General features: G+C 32.8%; 1 protein-coding gene across 1 annotated transcript in view; it reads right to left on the minus strand.

Moving 5' to 3' along the window:
- Window positions 1-18,581, minus strand: part of LOC121029631 (protein eyes shut homolog) — a 790,730-nt gene that overhangs the window by 450,251 nt on the left and 321,898 nt on the right. The window contains exon 8 of the mRNA XM_040473865.1: window positions 9,243-9,472. Within this exon, the coding sequence (XP_040329799.1) occupies window positions 9,243-9,472 (230 nt within the window). The remainder of the gene's footprint in view (window positions 1-9,242; window positions 9,473-18,581) is intronic.

Genomic DNA, 18,581 nt, shown 5'->3' on the forward strand with positions numbered 1-18,581 from the left:
TTCTAAAGTTTGAAACTGTCACATAATTTTAGAAGAGTAAATAAAAACAAAACTAGTCTCTGAAGATAGATGGAAATATGCTCACTAGAAGGGATTTTGAATGTAGTATTCAAATATGTAATTTCAAAACAATGTGATATGGAACAAGGATGGATCAGAACAGAAAAGGGATCAGTGTGATATGTACAAGACCTGATAAATATATTTGTAAGTTAATATAAGTGATCGTATTTATTGAATGTGATGAAAACCTGTATATGAATAGAATAAATAGAGTTTATCTAAAAGGGTCACAATTACCAACAAAGTTTCTAGCTTTGAGTTAAAAAGCAAAAGAAAAACACTCTACTCCAGAGATTTATGGAGCATTGATGTAGGCTGTTGATGCCTTAAAATATATAGTGAAACATTAGAGGGCATTTCAAATGATGTAAATGAAAATTAACCTGATATATGTGAATTACATATTTTTTTAATAATACAAATGGGCTTGAAATGAAGGGAACATTGCTTTACAATAGGGAACAATTCTATACAGATATGCTTTGGGCTTTCAAACATATGTTCAAACATCTGAACAATGGTATGGTTGAATTCACGGACTCTAATTGTGTCCAGAGTCAGCCATTCATCATTTTTAGCAATTTTCAATGTTGGCTATTTTCAAGTGATTGCACAGTAATATTTTTGGATATTCATACATAATGCCTTTTTATCACCTCTACAAAAAGTGAATTATAAGTCAATTTAACTTGAAAATGTGTATAGTTCTCAAGTTTCTATCTAGTAAAGAAATACAAAAATATAGAAGCTCATTGTACAAGAAAGAAAACTCAGACTGAAAAAAGACTCCTAGATTTTTTGCCTTATTTTCCTTTTGTTTTCATTCTTTGCATTGACTGTGTACAGGTTCTTTCTGGAACATAGTTTTGGCACTGCACATGCTCGTTTGAATAAAGGAACTAATTTTAAGTGGCTCTTTTGCATTTTATGCCAAGAAAATGTCAGATGTACTGCACATGGAATCCACAGCAGATACAGCTTTTAGATTCCCTCTTAATCTGGTGTTAGAAATTTGTGGGGGAAAAAAAAGCATTACTGAAAAGCTCAAACAATAGAAAACCTTAGTAGATGTTTTGTGTTTTCATTAAAGTGCATTTAGTTATTATTTTCTATCTTTCATTTACATTAGTAAAATGTAGATAGAAATATAAGTACATAACTCTGCATGGAAGCACACATTCCACAGGACATGCTTCCATATATTCTGGCTTATGATTACACTAAATATATACTAATATTTATATATTAAAAATATGGTTAAGTAAAAATAAGAAAGTATCATAGAAAATCATAAACATACCATGAAAAGATGTGATTAGATGTGATATTATAGATCTTCTAAACATAATTGCCAATCAGAATTACAGAATGAGGTATATGCGGTTAGAGCACAACTACGGGATTCACATTCATGTTAAAGGCATTCAATATTTGAATAATGAAATAGTATGAGCAACAAAGTTAACTGGTAAGACTAACTCTGGAGCAATGTGCCATTTGAAAGGCATGTGATACATGTGTATAATTATGCCAATAAAATAGAAATAACAAGTAAAGTTTCTCAAAAATTTTAGAAAATTTACATAATGATTTCAGACCTCCATTCTACTTTAAAAGACTACAAGTTATTTCATTTTCTTTCTTCTGAATTCAATTACAGAAAGCTCTAGAGGATAATCTTCAGTGGTTTGTGATACTGTAATTGAGCTCAAAATTTAGTTGAGCTGCTCAATTTTTTTTAAAGGGTAAAAATACCTATGAAATATTTATGAAAATTAAGGGTTATTTTCTTTATTTTTCAAGTTTTTATTTAAATTTTGGTTAGTTAACATACAGTGTAATATTAGTTTCAGGAGTAGAATTTAGTGATTCAACACTTACATACAACACCCAGTGGACATCACAAGTGCCCTCCTTAATACCCATCACCCTAAGGGTTATTTAAAAAATTTTTTCAGGACAAGGAATTCTATGTTCAAAGGTTTAAAGATATACCAAAAATATTTTGCCCAGCTCTTGTGTTGCTATGTTTAAAATCCTATGATAGCCATAAGGAAGAATCGTAGGAAATACTTGTTAGTTTTATTTTAAGCATATTTGTAAATAGTGTAGTCTAAATATTTTAGACTTTTTCTACAAAAGGAGAGAAAAATAAATATAAGTGTTATGAGTTCTTCAACAAACCAAAGTTAGGAGGGCTGCCTGAATATTCAGGGCACAGATTGAAATGAATATAAAATCTGAAAAGCGTTCAAATTCAGAACTAGTTGGGTTGGTAAAAAGTCAGAGATTGAGTCTTTAAACTGTTATAGAGGGAAATCAATCTTTGAATTTTTTTTCTTTTTCCCCTAAATACCATGATATTTACTTAACATGCCTAAATAGCTTCAAGATTATTTAGTTATTTCCAAAAAATATTTCTCTCTAAATTAAAAAAAAATTCCTTCCATATTCATGTACTATGCTAAATGCCTGAGTTAGAAAGATAAAAAATTCAGTTTCCTCAATATTTTACATCTAGGAAGAAGACATGAGAAAATATACCATGAAAATACAAGACAGCAAACACAACAATAAAGAAGGGCACACAATACTATGGAAATGTAGAATGAGAAGCCAAAAAGGTGGTTGGGCTGTGATGACAAAAACACCGCCTCCCAGAAGAAAATTACAACTGATCAAAGTCTTTAAAGAAGAAAAGTAATGAAGCAGGTTGAGAAGGATATTCCACACAGAAGAAAAGCTGAAGAAGTACAAATACTTTAGTATAATTGGAGTACAGCTGTGGTTGGCAGGAAGTTGGAGGAAAACAAAACCAGATAGGTAAGCAGGTATCAGACTATGAAGGGCAATGTATGTCAGGTAAAGGAATGTGTCTGGAAGAAGAATCATTATGCTCATTAAACATAGAAAAGGGAGGTGGAAGCATAGATGGAGTAACATGGTATGAAAAAGTTTCAGCTCACCATTGTTTGCTTTGAAGATGAATATGGGGGCCATGAACCAAGGAATGAAGAAGGCCTCTAGAAGTTGGAAAAGGCAAGGATATAGATTCTCCCCTAGAACCTCCAGAAAGGAACACAGTCCTGCCAATATCTTGATTTTAACCCACTGAGAATTATGGCAGTCTTTCTATCTATGGAACTTTAATATATGGAATTTTAAAGTTTATTTATGTATTTTAAGAGAAAAAGTAAGAGAGACGAGATAGGAAAGAGGGAGGGGCAGAGAGAAAGGAAGAGACAGAATCCCAACCAGTCTCCATGTTGTCAATATGGAGCCCAAGGTGGAGCTTGATCCCATGAACTGTGAGATTATGATCAAGCTGAAATCAAAGAGTTGGACATTTAACCGAAAGAGTCACCAGGCGCTCAGTCCATGATTTATGGAAATTCAAGATAATAAACTTGTACTGTTGAAATCACTAAGTTGTGTGATAATTACTTATGGAAGCAACAGAAAACTAATATAGGTCCTAAGTAATACATTGTTAAGGGGGAGGTGATGTTGAGCTGAGACTACGTAGCTTTAAAAAAGGAAGTGGGAAATGCCAGCCTACCTTTGTTATGTTTATCTTCCTTTCCCTGCATCTCCCATTCTACACCCCATGTGAACAAATACTTGCAAACTTAAAGACGAAAACATGATTTCTTAATTTCATACTACCTCCAATATCTAACTCCATGTGTTATACATGTTTGGTGTTCACCTAATGTTTATTTATTTAAATATGTTTAATTGTAGTGGAATAAGAGGATGTTAATTAAGGAAATAAAGGAGACAAATATATGTCATTCTTTTTCGATAGACAGAAGGGTGTATGTATTCCCTCCTTATCCTATATGGAAATTGCTGGATTATTACCAATGTTAAGTAGAGAGATTGATGGATATTTAATCCATCAATAGAGGAGGGAGCTGTCTTCTCCCACCAACTAACTGAACATAGGGCTCCTTGCTGGAGAGTGTGCTGCAACTGATAGTGGAGAAGACTGGAGCCCTTCAGCCCACCCTTGCTTTCAAAAATGAAACCCTCTTGTCTCCTTTCAGCCCCTGTCCTTGACTTCAATCTCCATTCATTTTCAACTTAACTATTTCAGCAGTTGCTGTTTACTAACAAATATGCAGCGCTGCTCTAGGATTTGAAAAACACATTTTCAGACATGGGAATTTTCAGTATTATGTTTGAAAATGCCAATACCCATTTCTTGGCCATTTGCTGATGATGTAGACTATCAGTTCCCTGCAAAGGAGATAAATCGTTGTTATAAGAAGCTGATTAATGCTCTGTTTCTCTGCCTTCTTGGCTCTGGAATGTCTAACATTAGGTCACCTGATCTAAAGTAAATAAATGAATTCAATCTACTCTAATATGCCTTTAAAATAATATAGTAAAAGCAAAGGCAGGTGTTAAGGCAATCTTTTTTTTTCTTTCTTTTATAATAAGACAAAATGCCTGCTAAAACCTCTCATTTTTATTTCTAGGTTTGTAATTTACTCAGTACAGTTGACCTTTAAACATATATGGGATATACACAGACAGGATATCAAATAAAACAAAAGATTTCTTGGTTTTAATGTATGGCATTTAAATACTCCTTTATTGCACTATTTATAAAACTGTTTTATAGAACACTAAAAAGTATTGGGCTGTTTAAAAATGTTAATCCTATAATTAATAGTCAGAGGCATACGCTTTCCCCAGCACAAGGCACTGATATTCTAAATCTGTCACTCTGAACTTTACAGTAGGAGACAGCCATCTGCCTGCATGCAGCCATCTAAAACAAAGCAAGAATATATGTTCTTATGTTTCCCCTGTGAGATGCAGGATCATTATGATAAATTAGGCAACAAGGTTTAGCTAATATGAATTAATATAGCATATGTTGAGAAAAAAACACATATTAAATCAAACCAATTTGATAAAAGTCAATGCTATTAGGTGATTGGATAGGGATGATTTGATAAAATAGAGCACATTACGTAATGCCAAGTAGAAAGGAAACATGTGTATGGGTGACCCATTACTGAGTCCCATAGCCCTAAAAAACCCTTCTCTGTATTACTGAACCCAGCACAATTTTAATTACGGTTTATACTTAATTTACACCTCAATTTTGCTGTGAAAAATCAAAGTTGTTAAAATAAAATACTTTAATATCCTCTCACAAGAATATTAACTGGAAGTAAAAAAGCAAGGTTGTAAAGAAAAATCAACTTCTGGGGCACCTGGGTGGCTCAGTCGGTTAAGCGTCTGACTTCAGCTCAGGTCATGATCTTGCAGTTCGTGAGTTCAAGCCCCGCATCAGGCTCTGTGCTGACGGCTTGGAGCCTGGAGCCTGCTTCGGATTCTGTGTCTCCCTCTCCCTCTCTCTGCCCCTCCCCTACTCATACTCAGTCTCTCTCTGTCCCTGTCAAAAATAAATAAACATTAAAAAAAATTAAAAAAAAAAAGAAAAATCAACTTCTAACATATCTTTACTTATAGATGCCTGTGCAATTATATGTTTTTTTTCAGAGAATCGTATTGCCATCATTAATAAACAGATTTTTCTGAAATTCAAATCTTGTTCATCTACTTTCTACATTTCAGGTTTTACTGAAATCATTATAGAGATAGATATGATTCTTTTCAGGTCACCTAATGTGCTCTATAGTTTAATTTTATGTGGATCACAGTAATAATCCTCTCTGTAGTAAAAATTTAGTAGATCAACATTAATTTCTTTAGTTTTCTGGCTTTCAAAATTTCATTTTATTTTATTTGAGAAAGAAAGAGAGAGCACATGCATGCGGAGGGGTGGGGGAGAGTGGGGGAGAGAGAATCTTAAGCAGGCTCCATGATCAGTGTAGAGCCCCATGCAGGGTTCAATCCCATGACCCTGGGATCATGACCCTAGCTGAAATCAAGAAGCAGACATTCAATCGAATGAGACACCCAGGCACCCCCAAAGTTTTATTTTTTAAAGAAAATTCTTTTTTTTCCTGAAATAAAGATACTTATTATGTAGAGACTAAAGAATAAGAAAATTCAGAAATTCCATGCCCTGCTATCATGTTAAATTTGATATTCTAACTAGTATAGCAATGGAGCATCATGGTTAAATGTGAAGTCTGGAGTCAGCCAAGATTGCTTCTAATCCTACCTCTACCACAGACAGACTATGAGACCTTCAGTGAGTAATTTAACAGAGTCTAGGCTTTAGATTTCTCATTTGTAAATTGGGTTAATTTATAGTTCCCACTTCAGCTGGGTTATTCTGAGGGTTAAATGAAATAAGATGCATGAAGCACTCAGTGCAGTGTCTGGTAAATCAGACCCTTCACAGTGATAGTATGTAAATTTCATTCTGGAAGCATAATTTCATATATTTTAGCTGTTGAATGTACTCAATAAAGGACTCATTAAAAAATTATTTTCATAGCAATTATCTTTAAGTTCTAAGCATTTTAATACTGATAATATTTCTAATATACATAGAGAGAGAGAGAGAGAGAGCAAGAGAGAGACAGACAGAGAGACAGAAAGACAGAAAGAGACAGAGACAGACTGATTTAGGGACTGTTTATCCAAATCAAGATTTTTACCATGTAGGTGAAACACTGAAACTGGCATAGAATATTGTTTATTGAAATCTACACTTAGAAATTGTGGCATTTGGCCAATCTAGATAATACTATAAAAAGTCTCATCATGGTACTAGATTCCTGAATCATGGGTCTTAGGCACCCATCCTCATCTGTCAATCGGGATTGTAAAATGCATACCAGTATGAATTACATTAGAGCACTAGATTGAAAACACAAACCTGTTCTTGACTTTATGACTGAAAGAAGAAAGGTACTTAATTCAAATTTAAGGGATAAACGATTAAAACAACCTAAAATTCTTATACTTAGAAATAATATTCCAGGGGCGCCTGGGTGGCTCAGTCGGTTGAGCGTCCGACTTCAGCTCAGGTCATGATCTCACGGTCCATGAGTTCGAGCCCCACGTCAGGCTCTGTGCAGACAGCTCACAGCCTGGAGCCTGCTTCAGATTCTGTGTCTCCCTCTCTCTCTGACCCTCCCCCATTCATGCTCTGTCTCTCTCTGTCTCAAAAATAAACATTAAAAAAAAAAAAGAAATAATATTCCAAATTCTAAAAATGCACATTACACTGCATTATAAGTATTACACATGAAATATTTCCCAAAAAAGGAGGAAAGAAAAAGATAATACTATGACAACTCATACTATAAAAAAAGAGTTCTATTGCATAAATTTTGTTTAGAGTATCACACAAGCTCAGATATTACTCAAAGTTCTTTAAAAAGTCTGTAATTGGCAATAATTATTTACTCACAGTTTCTGATTATTTTGCACTCAGAAATTAGTACTCTATACTGGATTACCTAATTTTTGCAATGCACATAATCCAATTATTAGTTTTTAAAATATTATAAATTCAATAGGAAAAACATTAGAATGTAAAAGGCAGGAAGTGATTAATAATGCTGAAAAGAGAAAAATAAAATATCCCTAACAACAAATATAAACAGAGATTCCCAGTCCTTTTCCTGAGGTCAATTTTCTACATTCTGCAACCCAAAACACCAAATAGAATTAAACCACAGTCAAGCCTTGGGTTTAACTCCAAATAAGCCTGGATTTATATCTTTCTGGAGAAAGTACAGGTCTGTACATCCAGTGTTAAAGCTGTTCAGTAAGGAGTTAAAGGAGGGAGAACGGGGGATTCAGTAGGAGAGATAAGGATTATGGCTGGGGGGTCATTTGTAGTCTAATGTGTATGACTGACCATGAGATATAGCCAATAACTAAAGACTCCTCATTTCATTACATCAATTTCACTATCACTAGTAAATTTGATTTAAAAAAAACATTAAAAATCAAAGTATAGATTAATAAATTAATCTAGTATATTAATAAATAAAATAATTTATTATAAAAATAAAAATAATTAAGAAGGGTATTTTTCTAAAACTCTACCTAGCATGAAATTAAAAAAAGAAAAAGCCCTCTCAGAGATTTAAATGGCTAAGTGTGGATCTAAAAGAGCTTTACAGTCCAAATTATGTTCCTAGAACTCTATTTACAGAATGTAGTATAAATGGTCTCATACTGTAGCAGAATTGGCAAGTCTCATATTTTGCAGACATATGAAATATTCACTCAAAAATCAAGCAAAGTGATGTTTTCAAAAGCATTTTACAGTTAAAAAATAGACTTTAAGGATACATATTATTTATACAATGAGACTGAAAATAGACCATGTTTCCATTTTTTTTGCTTTTAACTATATTTACTTGTTTACTTGGCTGAATATTAACACATAACAGTCACACAGGGTCATTTGGCAAGAAGAGCTGAATAACATATATGTGCCTATGAGTTTGCTTCCAGAGGTCTCACATTTTGGTGTTGAAAAAGGATTTAAACACAATCTTGGACAAATAATGAAATTCTCTGCCATATGAATCACTATCCAATAGTAATCCCCATCCTCACCTCCTCAATTTAGAACCAGTGATTAATTTCACATAGAAAACAATGTCACTTTTCAGCTATTAGTGTAAGGACATGCATCATGACCTAATGCCTTTGTAATCTGCCCAGGGCGTTTCTGGCTCTAATTGCCCATCACTGCTTTAATTAACTGAGTGACTCTTAGGAGGCCATTAGATGTTTGCAATAGGGAAATTCTCTTTTGATTCATAAACAGCTCCATTAATGCTAAAACCATGTTCTTAAGTATCAAAAAAAAACCAATCTTAACAAAATAATTTAAATATGGGGATCTGCTTACGAAATACAAAAAAACACTGATGTGATTAATAATTAAGCAATAAAAATAGTATACAATAGAACCTAATTGTTTCTATGCTGACAAAAGATGGACACACCATATTTTTAGAACAAACTACATGAAGAACACTACATTTCCACCTAAACTTATTTTTTGTGGCAGCTGAAAATATATTTTGAACGGCAATCCTAATGGAGAAAATAAAATCTTAGGTTTGCTTCTACAATACTGAACCAAAAGTGTTCTATCATAATTCGTTTTTAAATAAAATTATACAGATGTTTCTTGTTTCTGTCAACATGCTTACTATAAGGTTGTAATTCTCTTGTCACCTCTAGAGAACTTTTTAAAAACAATGAAGATCGATTACCTTGTTCACAGAAACGGCCAGTAAAATGTAGCGGACAGTCACAGTGGAATGAGAAGGTACCGCTGGAGAGGGAGACAGGATGACAAGTGCCTCCATTGTAACACAGGTTCTCCTGGCACACGGGTGGCGCTACAGGAGGGGTGCCGAGGGAGGTCCACGTGGAGTCAACCCCTTCTGTTGCACTAGAAGGAGCAACAGAAGACACTGTAGACAGAGTGGACTCCTGGGATCTAGATTTATAACAAGATCAGAAAACACAATATAAGTAAAAGTACATGAATTTAAACAGAAATAACAGAAACTCTGGTTTAAAATAAGATGAAATAAAAACAACACATATCAGCGGTTTAACCTAGGGTAAAGAGAATTATGTTTGGTTTCCAGTTGTGGGATTTACAAATGTTGAAAATGCCTGAGCTCTAGAATGTGACCTCAGGTGGATCACAGAGCTATAGTCCATCTATGTGGTTCTGAGAAGCTAAATTAATTTCTTCTAAGTACTTAAGAAACCTGAATGTATCAGCCTCCATAAGCCTAAGTGTTTTCTTACATAAAAGAATCAGAATGTGGCTAAGTATAGCTCTACTTTGACTATTTTAACCCTCATGAACCTAAGTTAAAAAAAAAAAAATGAGGCCATGTTACATTTTAATGGTAAAACCGCTTGCACTTGAATTATTTCTAGGTTGATTACTAGAAATGTGTATTCCTCAAAGTGACTTGCATTCAAGAGTTACCCCAGAGGTACCTTAGAAATGCCTGCAAGTGATTCTCTTAAATTTTTTTCCCACAAATTTTACTACCAGTTTAATTTTTTTCTTCCTTAATAAATAATGAAACAACAACAAAATCCCTTTGAATTAAGTTGAAGTTCCTTACTTTTATATTCAAAGCCTCTTGGTAATGGAATTCTTCTTTGTTTTCCAGCTCACTTTATCATGATTCCTAATAAATACCTTAACTTCTCTCATACCCAATGAGATGACTATTCCTTCAAAACTCCGAACGTTCTGAATTTATGCAGTTTGTTGAACTACTTTCTACGCATTGTTGCTCCTCTCTTGCTATCTAAGTTTCACCTAAAGTGCCAAGTCAAAATCTATCTTATTTCCTCTAGATAGCCTTCCTTCTTCATTGGTCCTTAAGATGAAATTGGTATTTCTTTCATCTTTAAAATTCCGTATGTCAATGTACCACTGCTGGAATATTTTCCACTGGCTTGGAGTACATTTTTTAATTTTAGGTAGAGCTACAGGCTGTACATTGGTCATTGTTTTTCTACCTTCCCCCCACACACAAACTCCTCATTTTGGCAGAATTCCTTATTCATAGTAAACAAATGAATTGATGTCTTCAGAGTGCTCCTGAGTGTTACATTACTGTTTGGAAGCAGTGCTTTTGGAATTTTCATTTAATAAAAATCACTAGGAGAATTATCTTTTTAATATAAAAAAAATCTTCCTGCAATAACAAATAAACAACAGCTTAACTATCTGAGTAAATTTTTATTTTGTACATTGTCATAAAGATAAAACTTTGGCAAAAGAAGTCCGTTCAAAAGTTATCTTCAGACTGACGTTCAGAGACTCAGTCATTTTTGCATTCCTGTCTATTACCATGTCAATTTATTGGAATAAAAAAGCTGAAGAAAATGAAATAGATAAATTATTAAAACATTTTACCAAAACCAAAATAATATTAATTGGCAGGTCATTTCTTTTGTTTTACAATGCTCTTGCAACCTGAAATTTCTACTTATGATGTTTATCACAGGTTGTAACCATATATTTATATTTTTGATGAAGCCAAACTGTCTTCTCTCTCCTCAATGTCCACAAAGAATGGATGGATCATCTCTGCTCATTTCTTCATGTTATCCCTAACAAAAATGATAATCCTCAAGTAGACTTTTCAAGAAATATTTTATAAACTAATTTGAATAATTTTTGTAAACATCCAATGTACCACAGTACCAACAAGAAAAATAGCAAGTGAAAATAAGTTTATATTTAGGGTCCATTTCATAACTCCATTACACACCATGTTTGGTTTTATAAATAATATAAATTCTAACACTTCTGATGCAATCTTGCAATCAACTTTCTCAGATTTCATTCCGTTAGATTAGCATAATTCTCCCCATTTGTACTCATAGTATAAATTTGTCCCTTTAAAGTAACTTCCATTAAGCAATGCTAATTTGAAATTCATGGGATTTATTACTCAGTATTCCGTATTCTAATTTAATTTTTATTTCATTGTTTCTAAATGATTTCACCATTTCATCTATCTCTTCTATAGACTTCATGAACTGTAGTCAATTATCTCTTTCAGGAATAAATTAGACTGAATTAAATGTCACTACTTCTTTCTTCTACAGTAGCTGCTAAGGGAGTCTATGTCTCACCTGAAAAAATCAATATGTTGCACATTTCAGCTGCTAGCTGATTATACAAAAATAATTACTGTTAATTGATCCATCAATTAAAACAGCAGGGCCATAAATCAAATTTTGAAAACAGCATTAATTTAACATATTCTGTTTTTAAGGTCAAATTTGGTATTTGATATATCACTATTAACAGCCCTTCACTTTCAGTGTTTTTCTTTTCTTAAATTATAAATTATGTCATAACCTCACCTATTTTAGAATTAAAGTAAACTTTATACAATTTTAATAGATTTAAAAAGAAACAAAAATTTCTTCTGATAACATTTTAACTTATTTTTACTTTATGTAAAATAGGTTAAACATAAACAAATAAACATGGACATTAAATACAATTAGATGATAGTCATACTGATATAATTAGTAATGTACAAAAGGAGCATTAAATTTATAATTGCTTTCATTCTAAAAATCATGACTATATGAAAGCTTACAAATAAATCAGGATTCAGGGTTTTCAACACTTTTAAACCAATAATATTGTAAAACTTCATTGCCTTTCTTATTACTATCAGTCTAAAATAATAAGTATAAAGAATCTGCTGGATTGTCTCTTGGGTATCTCTGGACAAGGATATAGTGATGAACCAGTCATTGGTATAACAAGCAGTAATCTCTAAAGACCTTTTTCTGAATGAATTAATGATTGAATGAAATGCTAATTTTACTCAAAATTAAGCCTGATCCTTAGAGAAAGGCACCTTGATATGACAGTGATTACTAATCATGTTGTGGGAGTTCTGGGTGGAAGAAAGGAAGACCCTCCACTCATTGTCTCATTCCTGCCATTCTCTCATTTCCAGAAAGTTCTACAAAATCATTTGCCTGGCAGGCAGCAAGCAATTCACATTGTTTCAGCCTGAGGGATTTTACTTGTTAGCTGACTTTATCACTGTTTAGCATACATTTGTCTGGCTTCAATTTCTTAGAAGAAAGAATGGACTCACTCAAAATTATGAAGCCCTGCTTCATAAGCAGAGAAGCAGGGTTTTTGGAATTATGAGGAAGTATTAAAAAGAAAAACTTAGCCAGAGGAGTCTTGAGTTTGTGGCTCTTAACAGTATAGGGGGAAAGAAATCTTCAAAAATCATTATAATTAAATTTTTAAAGTGGGAAAATAATCTAGGCAATAAAAGACATATACTTGATGTACAAATAATATGTATACTGTTTTTTAAAAATGAGAATAGTTGTATAAACATACATACTCCCTTCTACTTTATCTTTTCACCTACTAGGATATGCTCATTTGCTCTTTACTTTTTCACCTAAAAATAATTCTTAGCATGCTGCCCTATCAGTAGGTACAGTTTTTCATTTTCCTTTTTAAGTTGCAAAGTGTTATACTGTTTAACTATACATTATTGCTTCTATCAGTTTGGAATTAATATATTTAAGCTGTTTCAAGTTTTTCCTCTAATATCTGGGTCATACATTTATTTTAATAGGTATATAGATATACTTTGCAGAGGATACCCATTTTAAGTACAAGAGTCAATGAATTTTAGTAGATTGAGAGGTGTGCAAACATCAACATAACCTAATTTTATATTTTGTCTTCCCTAAAATTATACTATTTCTGTGGAGTTTCTTAGTGGTCAGGCCCTCAGTTCCCATTTAGCGTAACTGTCAACATCTAGTCATCTTTTAGTGGTGGTGGCGAATAGGAATAAACTCAAAGAATTTAATTTCTGCTCTATCAAAATCATGAGAACATCATGCTATCAAATAGAGCTTGAAACGTACTGAAAAATGGCTTCAAAATTTTATTTAAATTGTCAGCATTGTCTACTAGCTTCAAAATTCATGTTGTCTTGTCTTTAGTTTGATCTAATAGTGAATTCTTTCTGAAAGCAAAACACAGAAAAATGTTTGCTATTTAAGATGTATTCAATTACCATAACTACATTAAAAGAGGAAATATGTAAAATTACTGTTAGTACTTATAAAATTCTCATTTGCCATTCAAGACAAAAATTAAATATCAAACAAAAATTATACCTGGAAGAATTGATCTGAAAACACGAATCCCAGGTATTATTACTCTTCTTTTTTTCACATAACATTATGCAATAGAATAATCATATCCTAATAACAAATGCAATATTTAACATTTTATTTTATTTTTTCCTAAAGTTTATTTTGGAGAGAGAGAGAGAACAAGCACAAGTGGTGAGGGGCAGAGAGAGAGAGAGAGAGAGAGAGAGAGAGAATCCCAAGCAGGATCCAGGCTCTGAGCTGTCAGCACAGAGCCTGACATGGAGCTCAAACTCACGAACTGTGAGATCATGACCTGAACAGAAGTCAGATGCTTAACCAACTAAGCCACACAGATGCCCCAATATTTCACATTTAAAGCACAAGTAAATTCATTCACTATTAACATAATAGTGGGATTTTAAAAGATCTTGTTTTGACATTGTCCCAATTTTTCTCACTAAAGAAATACATTTCTCATTCTCACAATCTTGTATGTTTTAGCTCTTACATATTCATAGATAAGTTTCCTTAGATCACAAGCATTCTCACATAACCGAAGTTCGCAGAATTGCTGTGTGTTAAGCAGAATAGTACCCCAAGGCATTCCAAGCCGCTGCTGTCCCTCAATACACAGGGTGGGTAATTTTGAAGAGCTGTACTCTCACTGATTGGTTATGATTTTCTTTTCCCATGTCAGCCCTACTGAGGATTGTTCCTGATCAGGGAGAAGGTGCAAGCTGTCCTGATCTTGATTCCCGAGTCCAACCCTGCATGGGAATTAAATCAATGCTTTCTGCCAATATGCCAAATCAGTCAAATAGCAGAAATGTTGGATTTCTTTCCTTTTCTTCCTTTCCACATCTGAAATTCTACGCCCCCCTCCTTTTAAAAAAACTAGTAAAATATCTTTTCTACCTTCTGTCAGTTCTTCTACATTTGTATTTTCTTTTCAGTATCTGACTTTAGTTCCTGTTTTTCTGTAATTTATCCTTCTCACTGTTCTTGTTCTTGTTACTCTCATACCAAAAATTATTCCAATTGAAATACACGTTCTTCTATGATTTGGTTCCATCTCACTTTTTGGTTTTGCCTGCCTCCAGTGCTTTAATGTATGTCCAATACAAGTATGTTCTAACCACATCTTATATAACTTTTAAAATATTTTTCAGTATTTTTACTTCAATTTATAGGAGATAATTATATATGACAGATACTGCTCTAGTCCATGTCTTTTCAAATAATATTTCCTGGTCTTTCTGAGAATTTTGTAGTGTTTTCAGTTTTCCGTCTCCTGTTATTTCTGTTGACAATTAATTTGCTACATGCAATTATCCTTTTATTGTAGAAAACTTGTTTCTCTTCTCTGAATACCTTCAAAATGTTCTTTTTGGTCTTTTTCTTTCCAGTTTTTCCACTGTGATATGTTGAGATATAGAATTATTTTTATTCATCTAGCTTAGTTTTTTTCTGGGGAGATTTTCTATATGAAGCATCTATGCTTTTCACATATTCTGGAAAAATGATAGCTTTCCCACATTCATTTTAAATTCTTCTATTAAAACATTAGATGAAATAAAATGTTCTCATTTTATCTTCCATGTCTTCAGCTCCTTTTGCAACATCTCTCTCAATTCATAATAGTTTCTTCAGATATATTATTCCATTCATTATTTATCATCACAGCTCTTTATTTTGAGAGAGAGAGAGAGAGAGAGAGAGAGAGAGCGCGCACGAGCATGTGCCAGGGAGGGGCAGAGAGAATCTCAAAACAGACTCTGCACGGACCAGTGCAGGGCTCCAACTGCTGTGTTCCTACTGCAGGGTTTGAACTCATGAACCATGATATCATGATCTGAGCTGAAATCAAGAGTTGGATGTTTAACCGACAGAGCTACCCAGGCGCCCCTCTTTATAGTTCTAATTGCTGTTTAACTTGTCAATTTTTCAATTTAAATTATTATTTTTTCACTTTTTACACTTCTATTTACTTGTGTTAAAAGCTCTCTGTTCAGTTTTCATGGTATCTTTTTCTTTACTCATACTCTAACTTCCCTCTTTTACTTCTTAAAAAAATCAAGCATAAATTTTTTTTATTCTGTATCTGGTAATAATAACATCTGGTCTTTGCAGATCCAAGTCACCTCCTCTTCTTTCTGCTGTCTCATCTCTCAGGGTGATTTTTATTCCCTTTCAAATGTCTTATAATATTTTCACTGTAAACTCATATTCTTTGGAACTATATCTGTGAGAATACTTTGAGGCCTTAGTGTAAGGCATTTCTTAGAGGACTTATATTTGCTTTTGTTCATTCCATGAGGGCAATTTCAACCTGGAAACACTAAAAAATAAATGTTTCTTTAAGATTTTTAAATAAATAGGAAGTGGCTCATTTATAGTATAATCCCTGGAACCAAGTCAACAAATATTTTGAATAAGTTAATGATATACAGGTTTGGATCACAAACCTCCATAGTGAGCTGGTTTGTTGTTATAGTTTTTTTTAATTTTTATTAAGTTTTAAATTTTAATTCCAGTATGGTTAACATGCAGTGTTAAATTAGTTTCAGGTATACAATATAGTGATCCAACAATTCTACACAACATTACTCAGGCTCCTCATGATAAGTGTACTCTTAATTCCCCTTCACCTATGTCACTCAATCCCACCTCCTTCCTCTCTGATATGCTTTAATTTAAATGAGTACCCTCAGTTAAAGTTACTATTATTTATTTGCAATAAGAGCATTTTGTACTTGAATCATACTCCAAAATACATGGTTCTAAAAGATATAAAATATTTCCCCCAAGAGAAAAAGAACACAGAGTTTCTTCAATTACAGTATTATACATAATTGGGGAAGATTTTTTCCCTCCTACCTAAAGCTAATGCACAGTCAGGAAAATTTTTGTCAGATAGTTTTTTTTTTTTTCCTTTCATTTTTTTTGGGGGGGGGGTGGTAAGGATTTTTCTCATTAGTTTGGTATTTTAATAATTTATTAAAATTATTTTAATATTTAAAGAGCCTATTTAATATAGGCTCTACTTTAGCCTATATTTTATGTCTGACTTATAGTTGGAATGTTTTTCAACCACTACATTACCCAAAATGGAAGTCACCATTTTATTTTTCTTTAATTTTCCAGGAACTTCTCAAAATACATGACTGTTAAATGAACACTTTATTTTTTTCAATACTAATATATATGAATGTTGCATGTGAATATGTGTCTGTATCTTTAAGTTTTTGTAGTTCTCCATATATTCTTTATAGGAGTAGACTTAGATATGGGTGTACAGCTTATAATTCTTAGAAAATGCTTAATATTATTTTGTATATTTGTACCATCGAACACTTAATTGTTATTCTATGATTATTTCTCTTTTTAGGGCTTAAAATCTTAAAGCAACTTTATTTACTTACTTAGCTATATCAGTTCTGATATATAATAATTGCTAAAGATATATTTTTTGATTTTATAAATTTTCTAATCCATAGACACATTCTGAGGTGTGGCATAAAAAGAAACAAATCATTTTTAAATATAAAATTTAATGGATCATTATGGATACTGAACTCTACATCATGGATCCTTAAAGAAATCTACAAATTCACAATCTAATGCTTGTATTATTTAGATTTTTAAGAGCAAATTAAATTTAAAATAACATACTTATAAAAACAGTATTTTTTACTAAAAGAACATTTTTACTAAATGGCTACATTTAGTTTTGTAAATCACTGAAGTCTGAATATCTTTCCACTATTGACAATAAGGAATATAAAAATATGCAGCCTTTTTAGTAGGTGTTTTATGTCAAATGGAAACATTTATTATATTAATTACATTTCCTTTATGGAGAGATATTACTCTGGAATACTTCCAAGTTAGCATAAAACATACAGGAAAGAAGAATATACTAAAATATCAGTCGGGATTGAAAATGTATTATTACTTATTACCTGGAAAGTGCATGCAAATCAGAGACAGGAAAGTTAACAATCAATATGTCATGATTAAAGTCACATACTTAACTCCAGCTATAAGAACATGTGCACTGGCAAAAACAAATGCAAATTTGTCTTCTAGTCTTAAAATGAGAGAATAACTTTCTCACATTCATAGGAACCCCAGAGTATTTATTTCATAAAAAGAACTCCTTTAAGGAATCTAGATCTAGACATTACCAGCCAGGATTTGAAAAAAAAAAAAAAAAAAAAAAGATGGGTCAAGAGAAATGACATGTCAATTAATCCAGAATTCACTGCACATCATTCATTCATTTATTCAACATAAAAGGACTTATGGAATTCTCTCTATGCACCAGAAACTCACTCAATATGCTCAGTAGTAGAACCGGGGCCCTCCTATTTATAAGCTTTCCATCTTATGGGGTTGAGAAAAAAAAATTGAGCAATGCAAGACTGCATAATGCATTAAGTGCTAACTAAACTCAGCACTGCTCAAATGTTGCAAATGTGCTAACATAATTTTATTCTCACAATACAAAAAGTGACCATTTTTATTTTCCTAAATTTACAGATGAGAAAACAGAGGTACACACTTAATAAACTTGCTCAATATCATAGGCAAACATATGGATTTGAACCCATATAGTTTGAACCTTGAACTAAAACTTTTCAAATTTTTTATTCCTGGCAGGGGACAAACAGATGTACTGATGGCAGTGTTGTAGACAGCTGTTACGGTAAGAGTAGAGCAAAAGCTATCAGAAAGGCTTCTTCATGAGGTTTATAGCTGAGTCTTAAAAAAAACAGCAGTTGGCTAGAGAAGGATGGGCAAAGAAGCCTGTAGGCAAAGAAGCACACGCATGCAAACACCAACAGGTGAGTCTTGGGAGACAGGCAGGGGCTGGATTATGGGGAGATTTGTTGGCCAAATTTAAAGGC

This window comes from Herpailurus yagouaroundi, unplaced genomic scaffold (genome assembly GCF_014898765.1).
Source record: "Herpailurus yagouaroundi ecotype Mexico unplaced genomic scaffold, PumYag 139, whole genome shotgun sequence".
In the NCBI taxonomy this organism is placed as follows: domain Eukaryota; kingdom Metazoa; phylum Chordata; class Mammalia; order Carnivora; family Felidae; genus Herpailurus; species Herpailurus yagouaroundi.